General features: G+C 46.1%; 1 protein-coding gene across 3 annotated transcripts in view; it reads left to right on the top strand.

Annotated features, from left to right (window-relative positions):
* The window catches only part of ERCC6 (ERCC excision repair 6, chromatin remodeling factor), a 293153-nt gene that overhangs the window by 82025 nt on the left and 186413 nt on the right, over positions 1 to 24715 (top strand). For all 3 annotated transcript variants that reach the window (XM_040435004.1, XM_040435002.1, XM_040435003.1), the window contains 3 exons: positions 5862 to 5973; positions 6081 to 6786; positions 11462 to 11587. In XM_040435004.1, the coding sequence (XP_040290938.1) occupies positions 6107 to 6786; positions 11462 to 11587 (806 nt within the window). In that variant the 5' untranslated portion in view covers positions 5862 to 5973; positions 6081 to 6106. The remainder of the gene's footprint in view (positions 1 to 5861; positions 5974 to 6080; positions 6787 to 11461; positions 11588 to 24715) is intronic.

Genomic DNA, 24715 nt, shown 5'->3' with positions numbered 1-24715 from the left:
GCCAAGAGTTTGGCAAACCTTTTCAAATCATTGTTTAAGAGAGAGATGGGCCTATAACTGGCACAGACCGTTTCATCTTTCCCTTCTTTAGGGATTATAGTGATGTGAGCCATCAACATCTCTTCAGGCAGAGATTTCCCTTTGAACGTATCATTACATAATGATAGGAACTGGAGAAGTAGGACCGTTTGAAACTTACGGTAATAAACCATTGGGAGGCCATCGGGGCCCGGACTCTTATGCATTGGGAATGATTTAACCACTTCTATTAATTCCTGTACTGTAAATGGTTTCAGTAGAGAGGTGGCCTGTTGATCTCTAAGTGTGGGAAGATTCAGAGATGCTAACCAATCAATCCTTTTTAGATCTTTTTTCTGTCCTGTGGCGTATGGTTTGAGCGAATATTATATAGTGATTCGTAGAATTCTTTGAACGCTATCTCCTCCGTATTTCTAGCTAGTGAGGATGTTGTTGTACGTATCATTTGTATGTATGATTTAGCTTTCCTCATTTTAATCTGTGCGAGTAAGAATTTTGAAGCTTTATCTCCATGCGCATTATATTTAAAGCGCGCAGAAAGAAAAAGCTTAGCTGTTCTTTGGTTCAGGATATTTTTTAGGGAGGAGCGTGTTTGATTCAATTGTATCAGAACATCCTCAGATCTGATTTTTTTTGTGGGAGGTTTCTAAAGCTTGTATTTTCATCGTTAGGGGTGTCACCTGCTCTTCCCTTTTTTTTTTTTTTTTTTTTTTTTTTTTTTTTAAAGGTAGGAACCTAAACTGATAAAGCTGTGATAAGAGGTCATTTTATGTGTTTCCCAAACTATGCCTTGCGCTACGTCTGGTGTCGCATTAAGCTGAAAATATTCCTCTAGCTTTTCTGCAGCTTTCTGAACATGTTCCGGTGAGTCTAGCAATGTTTCATTGAGCCTCCAATTCGACATGGGCTTAGGCACTGACCCAAAACCCATCTCTACAAATACCGGAGCATGGTCTGACAGCAACAACGTACCAATAGAGGCATCAGTACATGAGGTCAGCTTATGAGTAGGTACAGTCAAGTCTTTGATATGACTTGTGAGCTACCGAGTAGTGAGAGTAGTCCTTAACAGTGGGATTTAGAGTCCTCTAGACATCTACCAATCCCAAGGAACTAATAGCTGACTGGACACGTTTTTAAGGCTATTCGCGAAGTGGATGAGATACCAGACGAGGAATCTAGTAATGGGTGTAATGTGATATTTAGGTCTCCGCTCAGAACCAAAGTACCTTGAGTAAAATCCCTCAGAAGGTCCAAAGCAGTACATATCCACTTGGTTTGCGCCATCTTTGGTGCATACAGATTACCAAATGTATAGGTACAGTTCCCTATCGTACCTTTTAATGAAAAGGAATCTTCCCTCTGGATCCTCTAACGTGGGGCTCACATTTTAAAGGGAAGTTTTTGTGTAAGGCAATTGAAACCCCTTTAGAGGCCGAGGAGGGCCATGTACTGTGGTACCATCTGTTATAAGTAAGATGGCTGAACTGCGGCACCTGGTCCTTCTTAAAATATGTTTCTTGCAGCATCATGACGCTCACCTTTTTATTTACGCATAAGCGGAGTTATCCGACTTCTTTTGGCAGGTGAATTTAACCCTCTGACATTAAAGGCGCATATCTTTATGGTTGCCATTTCACATCCTCTTGTAGGGCCAGCAAACATCTATCTCGGCCTAGGAGGGAAGAATGTTGAAACATCTGCTTCAGGGAATAGAATGGAATGGGGGGGGGGGGGGATTGGAAAATGCAATCCAAAAGAGCAAAGAGAATAATAACATTAGTAAATAGATCCAATGACATCTCTAGACATGTAACACTTATGATCATTAATAGTAAGTGAATCATATTGAAAACAAAGTCTCCTCGTAGAAGGAGATATTCTGGGGGGAGAGAATTGGTCCGAGAACGCGGCTAATCCGCACACACGAGCAGGTAGATTTCACAAAAAGAGAAGGCAAATTAGACAATGGCTATAGGCTTATATATACATACGGTAGACATGTCTAGTATGCCTGACTTATCTATAAAGGAACCTGAGCTTAACAACTCACTAAAGAGGAGCATTAAGTAAAAATAACTGTTTATTTAGGTAATTCTTGACCTTTATAACAATCTAAACTGTCATATATCTCAAAAAAATTGAGAAACTGGGGAGAGGTGAAATAGGATAATAGGGGAGGCTAGGGAAAAAAGGGGGGGTATGAGGTAGAGAAGTGGGAAGATGTGGAGGGAGGGGTGGGGGAGGTCTATGATTCCTTCATTTTAGTGAGACAGCTAGAAAAACACCTTTAGCGTTATCTGACATAGAAAACAGATGCAATGACATGCAAACAGCATCAGAACTATAATTTTTTTTAGCTAAGCTCAAAATCTGCTTAAAATTTCTCGGCTCCCAGTTGCATAGATGGCGAATGCGGCACATGAGATAAACATAAAGTCTCAATCTGGGTGCAATGATAACCTCTTTGGCGTCATCCTGGGTAAATTTCTCGCAGGTAACGCTGGAACAGCTGGAAGATCGATGAGATTCTTTACGGTGGTCCAGTCCTGAATATCTAACGGCTCTATTTCCAGGGTGTTGTAGATCTGGATAAGGTCTGCAGGAGATCTGATCACTGCTTTTCGTCCTAGGGCATTAACCAGCAGCCCGAACGGATGGAGCCAGCGGTATGTAATGTTCCTACTTTGTAAGATTTCCAGAAGAGGCTTCAAAGCTCGCCGCTTTTGCAGTATCATAGGTGACAAATCTTGAAATAGGGTAATTGTGGAGCCAAAACAGGCTACTGGGTGTTTGTCCCTTGCCGCTTTGAGCAGCTTCTCCTTAGTACTAAAGCTGGTAAGTCGACAGATTATATCCCTCGGTGCTTCTTGAGGTTTTGGTGGAGGGCGTAGTTCTCTGTGAGCCCTATCCATTGTAAAATCATCTGTGGCGTCTGGGCCTAGTATTTTGTGGAAGGCCATGATGGCGTCTGAAGGTAAAGTCTCAGGGACACCTTTTAATGTGCAAATAGTTTCTGCGCCCACGATTATCTTGATCTTCTATAAGGTTATACAGCTGATTTGATATGGGCTTGAGCATGGTCGAAGCTGTTAGTGACCGCTGAATTAAAAGCTATAGTCCCTTCCCAGCCAGCTTCAAGGGATTCGACCCTGTCTCCAACCTGCTTCAGGTCGGACTTAATATCTTGTAGGTCTTGCCTCAACGGAGCCAGCGCAGCCCCTAAGGCCTGTGTAATAAAGTCCCTTGATACTGGGAGGTTGTCTCTGGGACGTCTGGCACAGGTTTCACTGTCCCTACCTCCATCAGAGTCGACCGAGGCGTCCGTGTGCTCTCCTTGTTCAGAGGCATCTCGTTCCGGCGCCATCTTTGATTCAGCTCTAGTCGGCCCTGTGACGCGATGTCACGTCCCCGTCCGGATCTTATTAAAAAAAATGGTTGTCAGTTTAGAAAAAATTAACCACGTCTAATCAGGGAACAGGACGTCCATATATGGTCGTTCCTGTAGCCCTTTGAAGACCACAGACTCTAATCACCCCCTGCTGAGATCACCTCAAACCTCGGACAGCTTCGAAGGACAAACCCCAGCCCATGCGTCTCTTTCCCACCTTGAAACCATGAAAGTAAAACACATGCTAGTTGGCCCTTCCTTGCAGCCTGCTCAATTTACACATCAGAAGCAGAGCTAGCTGGGAGGGGGGAGCGCATAGGAGAGACATGTGAACCGTGCTCTGAGAACCCCAAAAAGCATATTGGGGGCTATATGAAATTATGACCCAAAAATGTAGGTACCCTCAAAGTGCACCTCTCACCCAGAGGAACCAGGAGAGTCCAAACTTGGCAGCTCTGGGGTCTTCCCAGGCTGGGAAATGGGTTACTAGTCACCTGGAGGGGAGAGAGTTGGGGTGTCACCCATAAATTGCCCGGTTTTTCATATTTATTACGCCGGCAAAGTTATGGGCCATTTTTGTAAAATTAGAGAAAACTGGCCTGGCCAGCAGCAGGGAGGGGCGAACAAGCCCTCCCAAACCCTCCTTCAGGAACACCCACCGTGCAGCCCTTGGCCAGCGATTGGCTGGGCCAACCCCCCTTACCCTCCCACAGAATGGGGCATAAAAGTCTGTGCGCAATGGGAGAGGGGAGCTTTTTGCCCTGTGGTCACATCGCCGATAGGCTGTCCATTGGAACGTAAGTTTGTGCCTGGATTTTGCATAGGCAAAATCCAAGATAGTATTTCTTTTTATCCCAGTTTATTTTCCACATGCTTCCCAGCTTGCTATTGTAATCTTTTTCTGTAAATTTTTGTATGCATTGTTTGTTTCACTTCTGTGTTACTTATAGTAAAAGATATTTTCATATCTTTTAAATTGTCTCTCTTATTGCTCTAAGCCACACTGCAACAAAGTACTCGTACGCCCTGAAGAGACCTACCTGTTTAATAGTAGACTAATATTAGAGACATAACTGTTTTATGACTCGATAGGTGTTAGCTTGTAGCGTGATAGTGGGGCTGATCTGTGAGTGGTCCGAACCCCTATCCCTACAATTATAGCGTTGTTCACTCAGGAATGTGGTGGCAGCAGAAAATAAGGGGGTCCAGGATTGACTGTTTGGGTAATTTTGAATCTCCCCCCTGTCACGGTCCACCCTCGGTTGGGCTTTTCTCTCCGCTGGGGTGTTCTGGCGGTCATAAGTCTGATTTAAACGGGGGTGGTCGTGACAGGCCCGACTCCTTTTCTCAGGAATTTCTCCATTTCTCCGTGGGTAGGGTAAGTCCCACGCGTGCCTGGAGTTTCTCTGGCTTTGTCTCTGCCGGTTTTCCCCATCTCTGGGCTCCGATTGTGGCTTAAAAAGCTCGTATGCACGTAGCCAGAAGCAGAGCTCACACAGACATGTGCGTCTCGCTCTGCAGCCAAGCTCCGCCCCACTTCATGGCCATTTTTTCATCATATGTACATGCATTTTTAATGGCCATTTTGCATCCATTTTTCATGGACATGAAAAATGGCCATGAAAAACAGTTCATTGACCTTCTTTCCCCCCCCTTTTAGCAAAAAAGAAATCGTCCATCTGCATGAGCGCATGGTGATGTCCTCATACTGAGCGCAGGTCCTTCACCAGGTCCTTTTCAATAAAGAGAGAAGCGACTGCCTCTGCATTTGCAAGTAGATGAGGTGTTTTTTTTTTTTTTAATCCCTAAAAGGCCACATTGTCCTAGTGTACCCATTTTTAGGGTACTTTCACACTAGCGTTATTCTTTTCCGGTATTGAAATCCGGTAAAGGGTCTCAATACCAGAAAAAAAACGCATCAGTTTTGTCCTAATGCATTCTGAATGGAAAGGAATCCGTTTAGTATGCATCAGGATGTCTTCCGTTCTGTACAGTATTTGACCGGACAAAATACCGCAGCTTGCGGATCCATCTAACAGATCCCGAAAAAAAGATATCAGTTTGCATATGGCAACGGAACTGCCTGCTGGATTCTAACAACGCTAGTGTAAAAGTAGCCTTAATAACTGTTAAGACAGGTGCACTCCTGTCTAAGCGGCCGTTAAAAAGGGTCCCATTTATTTCAGAGGGGTTCGTCTGGCCATGAAAATGGCCAAAAATAGGAAATGTCCTATTTTTTGATGGCTGTTAAACCGCCATGTGAATAGCCCCATAGACTTTCATTGTTGCTAAAAATACATGCCCTGAAATTGCTTATTCTATCGACATGCATCTGAGTTTTTTAATTTTTTATTTACTCCCAAAATGTATTGTAGAATTCCACACGACAACTATTCTTTCAGCCATAATTGCTTATGTTTTACCCTCTTAGGAACAGCAACTGAAAAAAATCAAGGCTAAGCAGAGACGTCTAAGAGCAGCACTGGGTGGCAACTCAGAGCAGAGTGATTCTGAACAGCAGCAGGTAGATAATCTTGAAGATGGTGAGTCCTCAACATATATTCACGTTTTCTATATGAAAACCTGTAACAATTTCTATTATGTTATAAGTAGTACAAGCATATCCTGGTCCACTTTTGTTTTTCATTAGATGTGTTGCCCACATCTTTGGGCAGTATGTTGATGCCGTCTCAAGATAATGAATGGGAAAAGCTCATCCGCACAGGGCAGATGACACCCTTTGGCACCAAGATACCCCCAAAAGAGGAACCTAAACCAAGGAAGTTAATGCTAAATGAGACCTCAGATTTTGAGAAATACCTTGCTGATCAAGCACAAATGGCAGTACAGAGGAAACGTCCCTTTACTCCTAAAAAAGATAAAAAAAGAAAAATTAGACCAGAGGCTAAGAAGGATGATAGTGCTAAGGAATCAGTAAATAACTTGACATCCATTCCATCTGCTGAGAAAAGGTTGAAGAAAAGAATGAGGAAATTACAGAGCAAAGCTTTGCAGACTCAATTCAGGACAGGAATCCTATGTAAAAAAATTGATGACTTGTCCCCACAAGGCAGTCTAGGAGATAACAGTGAGGGGTCTGTTTATTCACCCGATGAAAGAGAGCAGAGCATGGAGGATGATGAGGATGATGACATGATGCAGGATAGCCCTTGCTCTGACTATGAATTAAAGCCTCTGCTGCGAAAACAAATTATAAAGCGGCCTCAGCATTGGGGTATTGATGCAGAGTTCCTTCCAAGTTCTGATGAAGATGGAGGAGAAACTCCTCGCTCATCATCAAAGGGTAGACTATGTAGAGATGATGGGGATGTCAAGGTGTACAAGCATCGCATACGGTAAGTTGCCTTCTTGGTTTGTAATGCACATTAATCAACACTCCACAAAAAAAAAGAGCTTATTAATAATACTAGTTACTGTCAGTATTGAAATGTATTTAGGTGCATCAGGTTTACAGTGTTTTTCTTAATGTGATATGACTACAGTGGTCAGATTTTATACTGTTGTAAATAAGTGTTTTTTTTTTTTTTTTTTTTTTTTTAAATCTTGGGATTGCTTTTTCTCGCTCATATCATTGGGGGACACAGGACCGTGGGTATAGCTGCTGCTGCCGCTAGGAGCCGACACTAGGCTAAAAAGTGACCCTGCTGGAACCATCGTGGGAGGGTGAACAAAAGAGGAGGAAGATGGGGTGAGTAGGTCGCATTGGGTGAGTATTCCTGTGTTCCTCCTTCCCTCCCTGGGGCCCAAATGTCCTCGCCCCTTTGGGATTAGGGGATTCCGGCCGCCCGCCCCTCTAATTTAGGCCCCATTCCCTATTTGGGCCTACCTCGGTTGGCAGCCTTCCCAGTCCCCTTTTACCTTCTCCCCTAGCTGGGCTCCGGTGTGCGGCCCCGCGTGCCTCGGGCCCTTTTCTTCTCAGCGAGGGGTGTCTCCGGCGTGCGCCCTCTCCTCCAAGCAGCCTCAGCTACTCCTGTTCCGGTTTCGGCGACCGGAAGTGCATCGCGGCCGGCCGCCGCAACTAATTTAGCGCCTGGTCTTGGGGCCTGCTTGGCCTCAATTTCTCCAGACCCTCCCCCCGCCCTCTATGATTGCGGGCCGGGGCCCTCGTTCACCAGACACTCCTAGTAGGGTGTGGTTGCCTCTGGGGGACATCAGGACCTGGTCTCGCTAAGCATACCACTATCCCCGTGGCTGATGGCACGTCCCTTCAGGACCCCGTGGATTGCCGCCTAGAGTCTTTTACTAAGGCTACTTTCACACCTGCGTTCGGGTGTCCGCTCGTGAGCTCCGTTTGAAGGGGCTCACAAGCGGCCCGAACGCATCCGTCCAGCCCTAATGCATTCTGAGTGGACGCGGATCCGCTCAGAATGCATCAGTCTGGCGGCGTTCAGCCTCCGCTCAGCTCAGCGAGCGGACACCTGAACGCTGCTTGCAGCGTTCGGGTGTCCGCCTGGCCGTGCGGAGGCAAGCGGATCCGTCCAGACTTACAATGTAAGTCAATGGGGACGGATCCGTTTGAAGAGGACACCATATGGCTCAATCTTCAAACGGATCCGTCCCCCATTGACTTTCAATGTAAAGTCTGGACGGATCCGTTCAGGCTACTTTCAGACTTAGAATTTTTTTCAAACTATAATGCAGACGGATCCGTTCTGAACGGATACAAACGTCTGCATTATAGGAGAGGATCCGTCTGAGCAGACATCAGACGGACCCGCTCTGAACGCTAGTGTGAAAGTAGCTCTGGCTCCACGATTCGTCTCATTTTTGCCTCGGCGTGGGTTGCTAAGGCGGTCTCTGAATGGGCCCTTCGCCAGGATATCATGGCTGATCTTCTCCCGGCAGACCTCCAGTCTTTGGCCCTGCAGATCTCTCAGGCGGGGAAGTACATCTGCGAGGCCTCGTTGGACGCGGACTCTCTTGTTGCCCGCTCATCTGTGCTCGAGGTGTGGCTTAAAGTGTGGGTTACAGACTCATCAAAGCTTTCCCTTACGGGACTTGGGTTCTCGTCTTTGGGTACTCTGTTGGACGAGATCATCTCTGAGGCCACGGGCGGTAAAGTTACCCACAGGGCAAGGCCAAGCGTCCAGTTTGCTCCAGGCCATCGAGCTCCCGTTTGCACTCCTTTCGCCGCTTCTCATGCACGCGTCCGTCAGCAGGGGCGCCACCCAGGGTTTCCAATCAAGAGCAAAAGAGAAAACCATCGTTAAAACCCCAGCCAGCCTGGCGCCTGCAGGCACAACCCCCCTGTGCCCCGGCCAATAGACAATCTTCAGCATGAAGCGGCGCCCCCGCCCTCTCGGTGGGGGGGCTCCTCCTTTTCCAGGAAGTTTGGCGGTCCCACATTTCCAACGAATGGGTACTCGAGATAGTAACCTCGGGTTACAAGATCGAGTTGGCCTCCCCTCTATCTCTTCAGTGGTCGGTTTGTCTTCTCCTCCGGCGCAGACGTCAGTCGATCCGGTTTTGCATGCAAATTTTGGGAAAGATTGTCTCTTCCTTCGAGGTGGTTCTGTTGAAAAAAATGCAATTTCACACTCATCCTCTCCAGCGGGCGATCTCGTCATCCTGGAACAAGACAGAGTTCCTTGGACCATACCATCAGCCTTCCTCTGCAGGTGCGGTCGAAACTCAGGTGGTTACTCTCGATTCCAGCCTTGGTCTCCAGTAAATCCTTTCTCCCAGTCTCAGCCTCCTCGGATGGGGCGGAATCTTCCCACCTCGGACAGTCCAAGGTAAATTTTCTCTATTGGAATCCTGACTGCCCATCAACATTCTAGAACTTTGGGTCATTCATTTGTCCCTGCTTCATTGGACTCTTCTCCTAAGGGGACAATGCCACAGCGGTGGCGTACATCAACCACCAGGGGGGAACCCGCAGTCAGGCGGAGTTGGCCAAAATTCTAAAGTGGTTGAGGAACATGTACCAACGCTATCGGCAGTCTACATTCCAGGAGTGGAGAATTGGACGGTGGACTTCCTCAGCCGGAAGACTGTGGACCATGGCGAGTGGTCTCTGCAACCAGAGGTGTTCGACTCAATCTGTCTCCGTTGGGGCTGTCCGGACATTGATCTGATGACATCCAGGATCAACCATAAGCTTCCCACCTTCATCTCGCGAACAAGAAATTCCGGGGCATGCGCAGTAAACGCACTGGTGGCCCCATGGGACGGCTTTTCCCTCCTGTATGGCCCCCTCTCCTACCCAGGTCCTTCGCAGGATCAAGAGGGAGGGCATCCAGACGATTCTCATCGCCCCGCATTGACCGCGCTGAGCCTGGTACACTGATCTCATCCTTCTATGAGACGCTCCGTGGCTGCTTTTGCTCAGGGACGACTTTCTCTCTCAGGGCCCTGTCTTCCACCAGCATTTAGAATGTCCATATGCTAAACCGCCATTCTGAAGCGGTGGGGTTTCTCCGATGGAGTTATTCGCACCATTATTAAGGCCAGGAAGTTGACGTCCAAGATATATCACAGGACTTTGAAGTCTTTCCTGCGTTTCTGTGCGGATTGTCGCCTCCCTCTGCTCCTTTTCTCCCTTTCCACAATGCTCTCTTTTTTTGCAGATGGGGCTGATTATGGGTCTTGGTATTAGTTCCTTAAAGGGGCAGGTTTTGGCGCTTGCAATCTTTTTCCAGTGACCTCATGCGCATAGGGCCCCAGTTAAGACCTTTCTCAAAGGGGTGGCTCACACTGTCCCTCATCGACCCCCTTTACCCTCTTAGGATTTTAACCTTGTGCTTGGTTCTCTCCAATCAGCTCCCTTTGAGCCTCTTGACACAGTTTCTTTCCGCCTTCTTTCCTGGAAAATGGCCTTTCTGGTGGCGGTCACCTCCATCAGACGTGTGTTGGAATTGGCGGCGCTCACCTGTAGGGAGCCCTTTCTTATTCTGCATCAAGATAAGGTGGTGCTTCGCCCTGTGCCTTCCTTTCTTCCGAAGGTAGTCTCCGCCTTCCATGTCAACGAGGACATCATTCTCCCCTCATGTTCCTCGCTTTCACATCCTAGGGAACGGGCCCTTCACCAGCTGGACGTTGTTCGTGCCCTGCGGATTTATTTATCCGCTTCAGAGTCGTTTCGGCGTACCGACTCACTGTTCGTTATTCCTGAGGGTCCTTGCAAGGGTTTGGCCGCCTCCAAAGGAACGATTGCCAGGTGGATCCACTTGGCCATTGCCGAGGCGTATCACTCTCGGGGCAACGCTCCGCCCCTCAGTATCACGGCTCATTCAACCAGGGCGGTGGGCGCTTCTTGGGCCGTTTCCACCAGGCTTCCGCTTTACAGTTGTGTAAAGCGGCAACCTGGTCTTCCTTGCACACATTCACCAAGTTCTACCAGATGAATACTGTACCTTTTGTCAGACACCGCTCTGTGCCGCAAGGTCTTGCGGGCTGCGGTGTCTTAGTCTCCCGTAGCTGTGACTTCAATGGGAGTGTGGTTTCTCCCTCCTCGTGGACTGCTTTGGGACGTCCCACGGTCCTGTGTCCCCCAATGATACGAGCGAGAAAACAAGATTTTTGTGGACTCTCCTGTAAAATCTTTCTCGCTGAGTTCATTGAGGGACACAGATCCCACCTGTTTTTGTTTCTAATTTTGCAGCAAGTGACAGCAGTTGATTAACTTGTAGGGTCCTCAGTTTTGGGTTCGGACCCATATTATATTTTATTTATTTCTGATTTCTTTTCCTCCTACTGCTTGTGCACAAACTGATATGCTCTCTCCAGGCTGGAGGGTATATAGCCAGTGGGAGAAGCTAATACTTTTTAGCCTAGTGTCCACGGTCTAGCTATACCCACGGTCCTGTATCCCCCAATGAACTCAGTGAGAGAGATTTTATAGGTGAGTCCACAAAAATCTTGTTAGTTATCATTTTGTCAAATATTTCTATCCCCATTAGCCAATAGATGGCATAGAAACGATGACTAACTTTTAACATGTAGTTTAAATTGTAATTTCTACAGTTTCCTGTTTTAACTTCTGTATTTTATTTTTTTTATTTTTTTCAGGCAGTACCTTAAACAGCAAGCCAAGGAGAAAGAGCAACGGGGTATGGCAGAGGAGTCTGAGGACAGCGATTTGCAATTTGATGAGGGTTTCTGCATACCAGGGTCTCTCTGGAAAAAGTTGTACAAGTAAGTACTAATGTCTCCTCTCAGGCTAAACATTATGCACTTTTTATTTTTAATTTATTTATTTGCGAATGGCTTACCTGCAAAGTGATGGAATAAAGCTGTAGTACACTGCCTGTCCCAAAAAAAGTCGCCACCTGGATTTAACTAAGCAAATGGGTATGAGCCTTCTATTGGATAATTACTGCCTGGGCGATTCTTTCAGCTGGCAATAAGTTATTTTACCCCAACTAGTGCAACGAGTTGCTTCTCATTTCTTAACCCCTTAAGGACTCAGCCCTATTTCACCTTAAGGACTTGGCCATTTTTTGCAAATCTGACCAGTGACACTTTAAGTGCTGATAACTTTAAAACGCTTTTACTTATCCAGGCCGTTCTGAGATTGTTTTTTTGTCACATATTGTACTTCATGACACTGCTAAAATTGGGTCAAAAAAGGTAATTTGTTTTGCATAAAAAAATACAAACTTTACCAAAAATGTTGAAAAATTAGCAAATTTCAAAGTTTGTTTCTCTACTTCTGTAATACATAGTAATACCCCCAAAAATTGTGATGACTTTACATTCCCCATATGTCTACTTCATGTTTGTATCATTTTGGGAATTATATATTTTTTTGGGGGGATGTTACAAGGTTTAGAAGTTTTAGAAGCAAATTTTGTAATTTTTCAGAAATTTTCCAAATCCCACTTTTTATGGACCAGTTCAGGTCTGAAGTCACTTTGTGAGGCTTACGTAATAGAAACCATCCAAAAATGACCCCTTTTTAGAAACTATATCCCTCAAGGTATTCAAAACTGATTTTACAAACCTTGTTAACCCTTTAGGTCTTCCACAAGACTTCATGGCAAATGGACATAAAATTTAAGAATTTCGATTTTTTTTTTTTTTTTTTTTTGGAAATTTTTCCAATATAATCCATTTTTTCCAGGAACAAAGCAAGGGTTAACTGCCAAACAAAACTCAATATGGGTTGCCCTGATTCTGTAGTTTGCAGAAACACCCCATATGTGGTCGTAAACTACTGTTTGGCCAAACGGGAGGACATAGAAGGAGGGTGAACGCCATATGGTTTTTGCAAGGCAGATTTTGCAGGACTGGTTTTGTTTATACCATGTCCCATTTCAAGTCCCCCGTTGCACCCCTAGAGTAGAAATTCCAAAAAAGTGACTTCATCTAAGAAAGTACACCCCTCAAGGTATTCAAAACGGGGTTTACAAACTTTGTTAACCCTTTAGGTGTTCCACAAGAGTTAATGGCAGATGGAGAAACAATTTTGGAATTTCTATTTTTTGGAAAATTTTCCATTTTAACCCTTTATTATTGGAAAAAAATGGGTTAACAGCCAAACAAAACTCAATATGGGTTGCCCTGATTCTGTAGTTTACAGAAACACCCCATATGTAGTCGTAAACTACTATTTGGCTAAACGGCAGGACATAGAAGGGGAACGCCATATGGTTTTTGGAAGGCAGATTTTGCTGGACTGGTTTATTTACACCATGTACCCTTTCAAGCCCCCTGATGCACCCATAGAGTAGAAACTGGAGGGTGATGGGGGCAGGAGGGTGATGGGTGCCGATGGGGAGGATCGCAGGAGCCTGGTGCTGTACGGTGCAGGTGCTGAACAGGAGGGGAGAGCGGAGCGCTGGAAGTTTGAATCTCGCGCCTCTCTACCTGCACCAATCAGCCCCCTGGACAGCGGCATTCAGCACCACGGCCAGCACCGCCTCTCCCAAATGTTCGTACTGTGATTGGTGTGTAATCAGACCACCGATCACGGTCTTTTTCCGGGTCACCGAAGGCCCGAATGGACCGGAAACGCAGCAAACCGCAGGTCTGAATTGACCTGCGGTTTTATTTGATCGCCGATCCGGGGGGGTCACATGATCTCCCCCCCCGCCCGGCGTTGACAGGATGCCTGCTGAATGATTTCAGCGGGCAACCTGTACTGATTAACCCCCGCTGCGCCACAATCGCATTTTAAACCCATGACGTACCGGTACGTCATGGGTCCTTAAGGACTCGGGAAACTTGCCGTACCGGTACGTCATGCGTCCCTAAGGGGTTAAACAACCATGTCGAAAGACACATCTCAAACAGACTAACATCTTTTCCACGATCACGAGAAGGGTTAAATCATTGGCATGCATCAAGCAGAGAAGACATCTAAGCAGATTGCAGAAACTACTAAAATTGGGTTAAGAACTGTTCAACGCATTATTAAAAACTGGAAGGATAGTGGGGACCCATCGTATTCGAGGAAGAAATGTGGGAGGGAAAAAAAATCCTGAATGATCGTGATCGGCGATCACTTAAACGTTTGAAATCGAATCGAAGAAGAACAGTAAAACTCAGGGCTATGTTTAATAGTGAAAGTAAGAGCATTTCCACATGCACAATGTGAAGGGAACTCAAGGGATTGGGACTGAACAGCTGTGTAGCCATAAGAAAACCACTAATCGGTAAGGCAAACCAGAAAAAAAGGCATCAATGTGCTAGGGAGCATAAAGATTGGACTCTGGAGCAATGGAAGAAGGTTATGTGGTCTGAGTCCAGATTTACCCTGTTCCAGAGTAATGGGCGTATCGGGGTAAGAAGAGAGGCAGATGAAGTGATGCACCCATTATGCCTGTGGGGTCAGTGCTATGATCTGGGGTTGCTGCTGTTGGTCAGGTTAGGTTCAGCAACAGTAGGTGCTCAAAGAATGAGGTCAGCTGACTACCTGAATATACTGAATGACCATGTTATTCCATCAATGGATTTTTTTCTTCCCTGATGGCACAGGCCTATTCCAAGATGACAATGCCAGGATTCATCGGGCTCAAATTGTGAAAGAGTGGTTCAGGGGGCATGATACATCATTTTCACACATGGATTGGCCACCACAGAGTCCAGACCTTAATCCCATTGAGAATCTTTGGGATGTGCTGGAGAAGGCTTCGCTCAGCAGTCAGACTCTACCATCATCAATGCAAGATCTTGGTGAAAAATTAATGTAACACTGGATGGAAATAAATCTTGTGACATTGCAGAAGCTTATCGAAACAATGCCACAGCGAATGCGTGCCGTAATCAAAGCTAAAGGCTTTTTATTTATTTTTTTGGGACAGGCAGTGTAAATTGTCAAGCATTTTGTCTGCTTTATGTATACACAGAGGAGACCAAGGTTCTGCCATTTAACACTAAAAGTATACAATGACAAAAAAATCCATCACAGCTAGTGTTATGCTTGCAAGACACTTTAAAGGGATTCCGTCACCAGGTTTCACCCCTGTCGGCTAAACATATGCTGATGTTCAGGGCCTCATCAGGATTCCTAATGTGGGCTTCTAAATGTGATCCGTAGCCTTATTTTGCTAAAAAACAGGTTTTACTAACCTGTCACTCAAAGAAATAAGGTGCCCAAGGGGATGTCAAGGGATGCAAGGTGCGGGCCGCACCCACCGCCGTTCGTGCCCCGCGCCGCCTTACCAGACTTCTACACCGCCTCCTAATCCTCTGTGCCGCCTCTCGCTCTCCCTCCCACCTCCTCCTGCTGTAAGATATCGCGCGTGCGCACAGGGCTCTGAGAGGCTGGCGCCAGAGTGCAGGTCATACCTGGGTTGAGCGAAGTGCCGGCGCATGCGCACTTCGCTTTAAGAAGCCAAATCGAGAAGTCCGCACGGGCGCATCTGGCAGAGCCCTGTGCGCACGCGCGAGATCTTACAGCAGCAGCAGCAGCAGCAGCAGGAGGAGGGAGGGAGGGAGGGAGGGAGAGGTGGCACAGAGGATTAGGAGGCGGTGCAAAAGTCTGGAAAGGCGGCGCTGGGCACGAACGGCGGTGGGTGCGGCCGGCACCTTGCATCCCTTGACATCCCCTTGGGCACCTTATTTCTTTGAGTGACAGGTTAGTGAAACCTGTTTTTTAGCAAAATAAGGCTACGGATCACATTTAGAAGCCCACATTAGGAATCCTGATGAGGCCCTGAACATCAGCATATGTTTAGCTGACAGGGGTGAAACCTGGTGACAGAATCCCTTTAAATACTTGTGTGATAGAGTGCCAGCTACACGTTTGCTTATTAATAGTAAGATTATAACTTACGAGACGTAAAAAAGTCCAACTCCTTAACTGTGAAAGCAATATTCTAGAAGGGCTTCATAGATTGCCTTTGATGCAGCATTGTTTATTAATGGTTAGCACATGTTTTATTCATCTTAACATTTACAGTCTGTGTCTATCTGTCCTCTAACAATTTCATGCACTGCAGCATAGTTTGAAAACTGCTGTAGTACTTCTATTCCAGATCATCCTCATTAGTAAAGGTCCCTTTAGAAGGGACAATTTAGGAGGCTATTGTCGGGAGGGAAGCATTCCCTCCCTGCATTTGCCTGCACATCGGTGGAAGAAACCGCTGCACGTACATGTGGTGGTTTCCTCCACAGTATGGGGAGGAGCGATTGGAAATGCCATTGATCGTCCCCATACAGACTCAGTTTGCCAGCAGCAGAGTGTGTTTAGAGTCATTGGCTGCTATGTACATAAAAAGAGAGAAACGAATGGTGTGGCCACCATCCTCCCCTGGCCTAAACCCTATTAAGAACCTTTTGGAGTATCCTCAAGCAAAAGATCTATGAGTGTAGGAGGCAGTTCACATAAAAACAGCAGCTTTGGGAGGCTATTCTGACACCATGCAAAGAAATTATTATTGGGAGGTTTGATACAATAAAATTTGATTTATACTCTTATAAGGTTGTTTCAGGTATCGAATTTTCGATACCCAATCGATACTTTTGTCTGGTATCGACCTTGATACCGGGATTTTGCCTTTTTTCGATACTAGGCTTCGCTATTGCGCAGTCTAGTATCAGAGAACATGGAGTGCACTGCTCTCAGCGCGCTCCGTGTTCTCCTCGGCAGCACAGGGGAGAAGGAAGCACTCTCTTCCTCCCCCCCCTGTGCCGCTGTCACCAATGAGGAGAGAGGGGCGGTGCACTGCGCCACCAATGAAAGTAAACGTTTAATACAAATCCAGAAGGCGGATGCTCGCGGGGAGCTGCGATCAGCGGCAGTTAACCCCTCAGGTGCCACACCCGCCTCCTGTATTAAATGTTAATTATCATTGGTGGCGCAGTGCCCCCCCCCCTCCTCCCCAGTAATAAAATCATTGGTGGCGCAGTGCGCCCCCACCCCTCAACCCCCCATTGTTAAAATCATAAGTGACACAGTGCACCCCCCACCCCCCAGTATTAAAATAATTGGTGGCAGTGGCCACAGGGTCCCCTTCCCTCCTCTTCATTGGTGGTGCAGTGGCAGCTTCTGATCGGAGCCCCAGCAGTGTAATCCTGGGGCTCCGATCTGTTACCATGGCAGCCATGATGCTACTGAACCCCTGTCTGCCATGGTAAGCTCGCTGCTGTGTGCAGCAGGGAGAGTGTGTAGTCCTATTCACCCTAATAGAGCTCTATTAGGGTTAAAAGATCCCAGGTTCTAGCCTCTAAAGGGGGAAATGGTTATTAAATAAAAAGTTAAGAAAAACAAAAAAAAGTATAAATCGCCCTCTTTCCCAATTTTATATATAAAATGTATAAACAATAAATAAATGAACATATCAAATATTGCCACGTCCAAAAAGTCCAAACTATTAAAATATAAAAATAATGTCCTATGCGGTGACGGAATAAATAAAAACTGGGCGATTCGCCTTTTTTTTTGTCACCTTGTTCCCCCCCAAAATACTGTTCTATTAAGAGTCTGACATTTCATAAAATGCGGAATGCATGCAGCTTTTTTTGGTGTTTTTTTTTTTTTTTCCGCGTGGTATCGAGTATAGCAATACTTTTTTAGGGTATTGAAACCGAATCAAAATTTTGGTATCGAAACAACCCTATACTCTAAAGGTTGATGACTTAAAGAGGACCTTTCACAACTGTACAAAATAAAAACTAACTAGATCAGTGGGCAGAGCGGCGCCCAGGGGTCCCCCTGCACTTACTAGTATGTCTGGGCGCCGCTCCGTTCGCCCGGTATAGGCTCCGGTGTCTGAGCTCCCTCTGACTGATTTTTTTGTATGAGGCGTGTCTTGCTGCAGCGCTGGCCAATCGCAGCGCACAGCTCATAGCCTGGCTCATAGCCTGGCATCGACCATTTAGGAAAATCCGAAAATTTGGAATGCGGTGTAGATTAACATTCGAGCAAAAAGTTCTTCAAGCTGTGATCCCTCCCTACATATATTAAATTGGGCAACAAAAGAAAAATGGAGCTCGCACAGTACCATTATAAAAACATATACTGTACATTTTTATTGTAACATAATTAAAAATTGCCTTCGTCCAGGGGACGAAGACACGTCTAAACGCGCGCCGGGATAGCGCTATCCTGGTTGTTTCTGCACACTACCTACTTGAGGTGAGTCTCTTTTCTGGCTTTGCTGGTTTCGGGTAACTTTTTTACCTGGTTTTTATTTAATATTTTTACCCCAGCATTTGTATATTCTTGTGGCAGTATCTTCAACATTTTAGGCAGTATGGTTATCGCCGAGACTCATTCCTCATATGAATAACTTATTTATTACTGTTTATACGTCCTGCAATTATACTCTATTGAGATTAGTTTATTACTCTTTATGGTATGTGTGCAGCGCCAGGATGGCGTTTTTTCTGTCACTTTCCTTCCCCTTTTTAATGGCATATATATATTTTCCATTTCATCCACCATGACGGCCACAATGAGATTGACCCTTGACCTCTGTAGGGGCAGGATCACATGAAGAGAGTTTAAATTCCCCCCACCCCTCCACCTCCTACAGTGGCCAACATGTGGAGAGAGCCCTCCTGTCGGGAGGGTTGAAGTATCCTATTCAAGATTGTTTCCTACAGGAATCTTCTTCTGTCCTCCCGCGGCAGGGGATAAGGCTGGACAGCATGGAGCAACAAGGACCCTCGTCCCGGCCTGCGGTCCTCCCTTACCTCGAGACCTCCTTCCTCGCATCAGAAAGCAGTCTGGGGTGCCGGCTTTACACGGAGGTTCGCGCGCTGTTTTTGGCGTCCTCCTTGCATCCACGTGACGGGCCAGGGGAGTAGGTGCGGCGCATGCAGCGCAAGCATTAGGAGGCGGGCCGCGCCCATGCACCTATACATAGGTTGGTGCGACGCGGGCACACGCCGACAGCCTGGGGCGCAGCTTGATGACGTCAAACGGCTGCTGAAGAGATCGTGGTTCCAGCCAGCATTTGCCTGCAATCACGATGTGAGAGACACCTACTACCTGCCAGGAAGGTCCTGATCCCTCTGCCGTCAATACTGTGAGTTCGCCCCCAAGGGTTGTGTTGTTAAAACGGCACTTGCCCTTAATTGCTAACTGCAGTATATTTGGTTGTTCCCTCACTACCAGGGTACTAAAGAGTCTAAAGCAAAAGTGAAGTTACTAAAGTGTAATGCTTGCTCAAAAAGGCTACCAGAGAATTATAAGAAAAGACTTTGCAAGTCTTGCACAGCTGAAATCTGGAAGGAAGAACAAACAAATTTTCTTACAGATGCTGAGGATGCGGAAGAAGCCTCCGTCTCATCCAGACAAATTCATAATAAGGACCCCCTATCAGAGGTGGAGATTTTGGATGAGGATAAAAAATATTTTTTTCCCTTCGGATGAAATGGAGCAACTTCTAAGGGCTGTCAGGTCTACAATGGAGATTGAAGACACCCCTAGACCCCGTATTATCCAGGATGAGATGTTTGGGGGTCTTGGATCAAAGACATCCATCATTTTCCCAATAAACAAAAATATACGGGAAATTATTATGGATGAGTGGTTTGATCCAGAAAAGAGGCTAGGGGCCCCTAAGGAGTTCAGAAACAGACTTTGCTTTGACCAGACGGAATGCAAGATATTTAATGAAACCCCTAAGGTTGACATACAAGTCGCCATGGTGGTAAAGAGAACGGCTTTACCTTTCGAGGACTCCTCTCAGCTTGGCGATCCAATGGATTGAAAAGCGGACGGGCTGCTAAAAAAGTCCTGGGAATCTGCGATGTTTGGGATCAAAACAAACCTAGCAGCAACATCCGTGGCCAGGGTTATGTACATCTGGCTAGGAGAGCTCGATGAACATCTAAAAAATAAAACCTCTCCGATCCGCCACAGCATTTCTAGCTGATGCCTCCGCGGAATCGATCCGCTTCTCCTCAAAAAAAGTAGCTTTTTCCAATGCCACCCGCCTGGCACTATGGATGAAAGCCTGGTCAGGGGACAAAGCCTCCAAAGCCAAACTCTGTTCTATCCCATTCTCGGGAGAATTTTTATTTGGACCCACTCTAGACAAAATTCTAGAAAGAGCTGCAGATAAGAGAAAGGGTTTTCCTGAGGATAAAGAAACCCCTTTCGTCAGTTTCAACCCCAACAGAGATCCTATAGGGGTAAAGGAAAATCTGGAAGATGGAGCTACCCTAAATGAGGAAGAGGGCGAGGCTTCATCCTTAATCCTCAAAACAGACAGGCCAAACAGCAATGACGCCGAGGTAGGGGGCAGACTGATGCGCTTCCTATCTTCTTGGGAACAGATCACCTCAAACCCCTGGGCACGGAATATCATCTCCCAGGGTTACAAGATAGAATTCACATCAGTCCCCCCCCCCAAAAGAGATTCTGTATCTCTTCCCAAAACAGGGCAGAATTACCAAAGATATGGCTGGGCGTCCGAGATCTTCTGAGTCTGGGTGTAATCCAAAGAGATCCAAAACCAGAAGAGAGAAAGGGATTCTACTCCAACCTCTTTCTGGTAAAGAAACCAGACCAGTCCTTCCGGACTATAATAAATCTAAAGCCATTAAACAGGTCCATTCTGTACAAGAAGTTCAAGATGGGGACCATCTCATCCACAATTCCTCTCATCCAAAAGGGGGCATTTATGTCGTCAAGAGACCTCAAGGATGCCTATTATCATATCCCTATTCACCAGCTCTCTCAGAATTACTTACAGTTCGCACTAAAAGGTTCAGATGGTTCGATCCACCACTCCTCTGCACCCAGAATTTTTACAAAACTCGTGGTAGAGATGGTGGCTTATCTTCGCCGAGAGGGCATAACGATCATTCCATACCTCGACGACTTTCTGATTCTCGGCAGGACAAAAGAAGAAAACCTATTGGCAACTCACAGGTTTTGGGAAACTCTAACGCATCTTGGTTGTATTATAAGCAAAAATAAGTCCACACTCACTCCATCCAAGAGAATAAGGTTCCTAGGGGTAGAAATTGACTCAACCTTACTAAAAACCTTTCTTCCTCAGGACAAAACAGAGATTCTGATAAAGATCGTGGAGTTTCAGAGGTCTCACAAATGCTCCATCAGGGAAGCAATGAGCTTATTAGGAAGCCTAACTGCCTGCCTACCTTCAGTACCTTGGTGCCAGAGCCACATGAGAATAACCCAGGGCTGGATCCTAAGGCAATGGAATAGAAGACAGGGAGACCTGGACAGACTGATCCGTATACCACAGTCTGTGAAATCAGATCTCAACTGGTGGAAACAAAAGAAAAGACTACTCAAGGGACTGGATTGGCGGAACCATCCAGAGGTTCAAGTAATAACGGACGCAAGTCTTGAGGGCTGGGGAGCCAAAATAGGAGACCATTTTTTTCAGGATACCTGGCCAGAGGACATAAAAAGAAATTCTTCCAACTTTAGAGAACTATACGCAGTTCTCAAGGCAATCACAAAAGGAGAAGGTTTGTTAAAAGATCAGCATCTAAAGATCCTGTCCGACAACACCACAGCCACACATGGATCCGGGAGAATGGTCCCTGAACAGGAGGATCTTTCAAAGGATATCCGAAAGATGGGGTCATCCCGAAATAGAATTATTTGCTTCCAAAAGAAACACTCAGGTAGATCTCTTTTGCTCCCTAAATCCAAGGGACAGACCTTGGGCGATAGACGCTCTATCAATACGCTGGAAATGGAGACTAGCGTACGCGTTCCCTCCAATACCTTTTAATCCCTTGAGTCATCCAGAAGTTCCTAGGAGAACCAACCACTCTAATCCTGATAGCTCCTCTATGGCCAAAAAGGAGCTGGTTTTCCACACTGAAACAGTTGTCGTTTGCGGATCCTTGGAAGATCCCCTTTCAGAGAGACCTGCTAGTCCAGGGCTCTCTTCTGCATCCCGACCCAAGAATATTCTGACTAGCTGTTTGGATCCTGAGTGAGACCTTAAAGGGACACTGACAGGGCCAATAAGCATATTGAGGTATATATATGGCAGTACAGGTCTTATAATGGGTATTACAATCATCTAAGTATCCCCCCTGTCCACATTATACATACAGTAAACTTAAGTTTTATAACCTGCTCCAACGGTCTTCAATCTGCCCAAGGGGCGGCGTTTCACCTCTCTTGCGCCCAGCCAGCCTCCCCCAACTGCCGCTTTGAAGCGCCGCCCAGCTCATAAATATTCAGTTTGCTGGGCGGCTTCTGCGGTCCCCGCTCTGAAGCGCTGCGCTTAACAGTGCCCTGCGCATGCGCCGGGTCTTGTGAAGTCGGGGACAGTAAGCGCCGCCCAGCGAAGTAAATATTGATGAGCTGGGCGGCGCTTACTGTACCGGACTTTACAAGATCCGGCGCATGCGCCGGGCACTGTTAAGCGCAGCGCTTCAGAGCGGGGACCGCAGAAGCCGCCCAGCAAACTGAATATTCATGAGCTGGGCGGCGCTTCAAAGCGGCAGTTGGGGGAGGCTGGCTGGGCGCAAGAGAGGTGAAACGCCGCCCCTTGGGCAGATTGAAGACCGTTGGAGCAGATTATAAAACTTAAGTTTACTGTATGTATAATGTGAACAGGGGGCATACTTAGATGATTGTAATACCCATTATAAGACCTGTACTGCCATATATATACCTCAATATGCTTATTGGCCCTGTCAGTGTCCCTTTAAGAAGTAGAGGCCTTTCAGATAGAGTAATCCTCACCCTCAAAGCCAGTAAGGAGAAAGTTACATCTTCCATCTATCTTAAAATCTGGAAAAGATACTGTTCCTGGTTAAGGGTGGATCACCCTGACACCTCCTCTCCTCCCATCAATAAAATCTTAGATTTCCTTCAGAACGGTTTGGAATTAGGGTTGAGACCTAGTACCCTGAAGGTACAAATATCAGCTCTTAGCACCTTCTACGACTCCAGCCTAGCCGATCACAGGTGGGTCAGGACATTCATCAGACCTACTCTTAAATCTAGGGCTCCCACTTGGGACCTAAACACCATCCTAGAAGGTTTAACAAAACCTCCCTTCGTGCCGCTGTCTGATATTTCTTTAAAGCACCTTTCCCTAAAAACAGCTTTCCTGATAGCAATAACCTCAGCCAGATGTATCGGAGCACTTCAGGCCCTTTCCTGTAAGGAACCGTATCTCCAGATCAAAGAGGATCACATTCGTTTAAAGCTCGATCCCGGGTTACTCCCTAAAGTGGTCTCCTCCTTCCACTGTGACCAGGAGATATTTCTACCCTCCATTACCAGGTCCCAGGATAGAGGGACAGAAGATAAAATACGCCTATTAGATGTCAGAGATAGTCTTTCAATATCTTGAGACTACCCAGGAATTCAGGAAGGATAATAATCTTTTAATACAGTTCTCAGGGAGAAATAGGGGAAAAAAACTCTCTAAATCCTCCATAACTAGGTGGATTAGATCCACCATTGAGTATTGCGATTTGATTCAGGGCAAATCCAGCCCTGGGGTCATTAAAGCCCATTCCACTAGGGCCACTGCCTCCTCTTGGGCTGAGAAAGGAGGTGTCTCACTTGACCAGATCTGTAAGGCTGCAACCTGGTCAAGTGTAAATACCTTTGTGAGACACTATCGTCTTAGTCTTCCGGACTCTAGTGAGACTCTTTTTGGCTGGAGGGTTCTCCAGCCGATATCTCCACCCACTTAGTCATTTGTTACCTCTCATTGTGGCCGTCATGGTGGCTTCAAGGAAACTGAATTATTGGTAAGTCTAATTGCGTTTTTTTTTTATCATGTTACAATAAAAAATGTATATTTTTTTAGAATGGTACTGCTGGATATTCTCGGGAGCTTGTACAGAGTCATTTGATTAGTTTGCCTGTTACTTTGTCCCCCAAATTTTTTTTGGGTGGGTACTTATGGTCTATTTTAATATATTTAATTGGGTATATTTCCTGTGGTGCTGTCATGGGGGACCTCCTGAAAATTAAAATGGTCTCATCAGTAAATGGTTTTCCATGACAGCACCCTTATTACCCTCCGTATGAAATGTAGATGGCAATGTGCTGTAAACATTGTTATGCTTAACCCTTTGGCTACCAGCGCCGTATATGTATGGGGCTGGGAACTGTGTCTCAAATCCCAGCATCGTACAGTTACGGTGCGCTGATCGGGCGGGCGCCGTAGCTGTACGCTCCAGCATCGGTGAAAAGACCGATGCCGGTACATTAACCCCCGCATTGCTGCGGTCAGCGCTGACTGCGGCATGTGTGCTACCCCTGTCGGGTCCCAGTGTCCATTGGGTCCCCGAGCTGCGGTGGCTGGGAAGGCATGTTGCCACTGTCCCTTTAATAATATGTCTTTTAATAATATGTCCTCCTAGTAATGTCCCTCAAAGTTAGCAAACATACACAAAAAAAAAAAACGAAAAGCTAATACTCTCCTGTGTCCAAGTGTAGATGGTACAGGCCAGGATACTTATGCTGGGGCGCACAGGTCACTGCTTTGTCGTGGCACAGGCACACAATGACGTCACCATGCCAGCCTTCCCTGTAAGCCTGTGAGATCCAGTCCCCTGGATCTCACAGGCAAGCTGGCTGAAGTGTATTACACTAAAGCCAATGCTTTACAATACAGACGTATTGAATTAATGCATTGTACAGGGGATCAGACCCCAAAAGTTGAAGTCCCAGAGTGGGACAAAAAAATTAGTAAAAAAAAAAAATACATTTGAAAAAAAGTTTTACATAATACAAAATTTAAAGTTTCAAATAAAAAAAAAAGTTAATTTCTTTTTCTCAAAATTAAGTTAAATAAAACTGTGAAAAATCGGGGGGAAAAAAAAGAAAAGTAGACCTATTAGGTATCGCCGCGTCCATATCGACTGGCTCTATAAAAATATCACACGATTCACCCAGGTGAATGCTGT

This window comes from Bufo bufo, chromosome 6 (genome assembly GCF_905171765.1).
Source record: "Bufo bufo chromosome 6, aBufBuf1.1, whole genome shotgun sequence".
Classification (NCBI taxonomy): domain Eukaryota; kingdom Metazoa; phylum Chordata; class Amphibia; order Anura; family Bufonidae; genus Bufo; species Bufo bufo.
The sequence above is the reverse complement of the archived record's forward strand: the minus strand, read 5'-3'. Positions and strand labels throughout refer to the sequence as shown.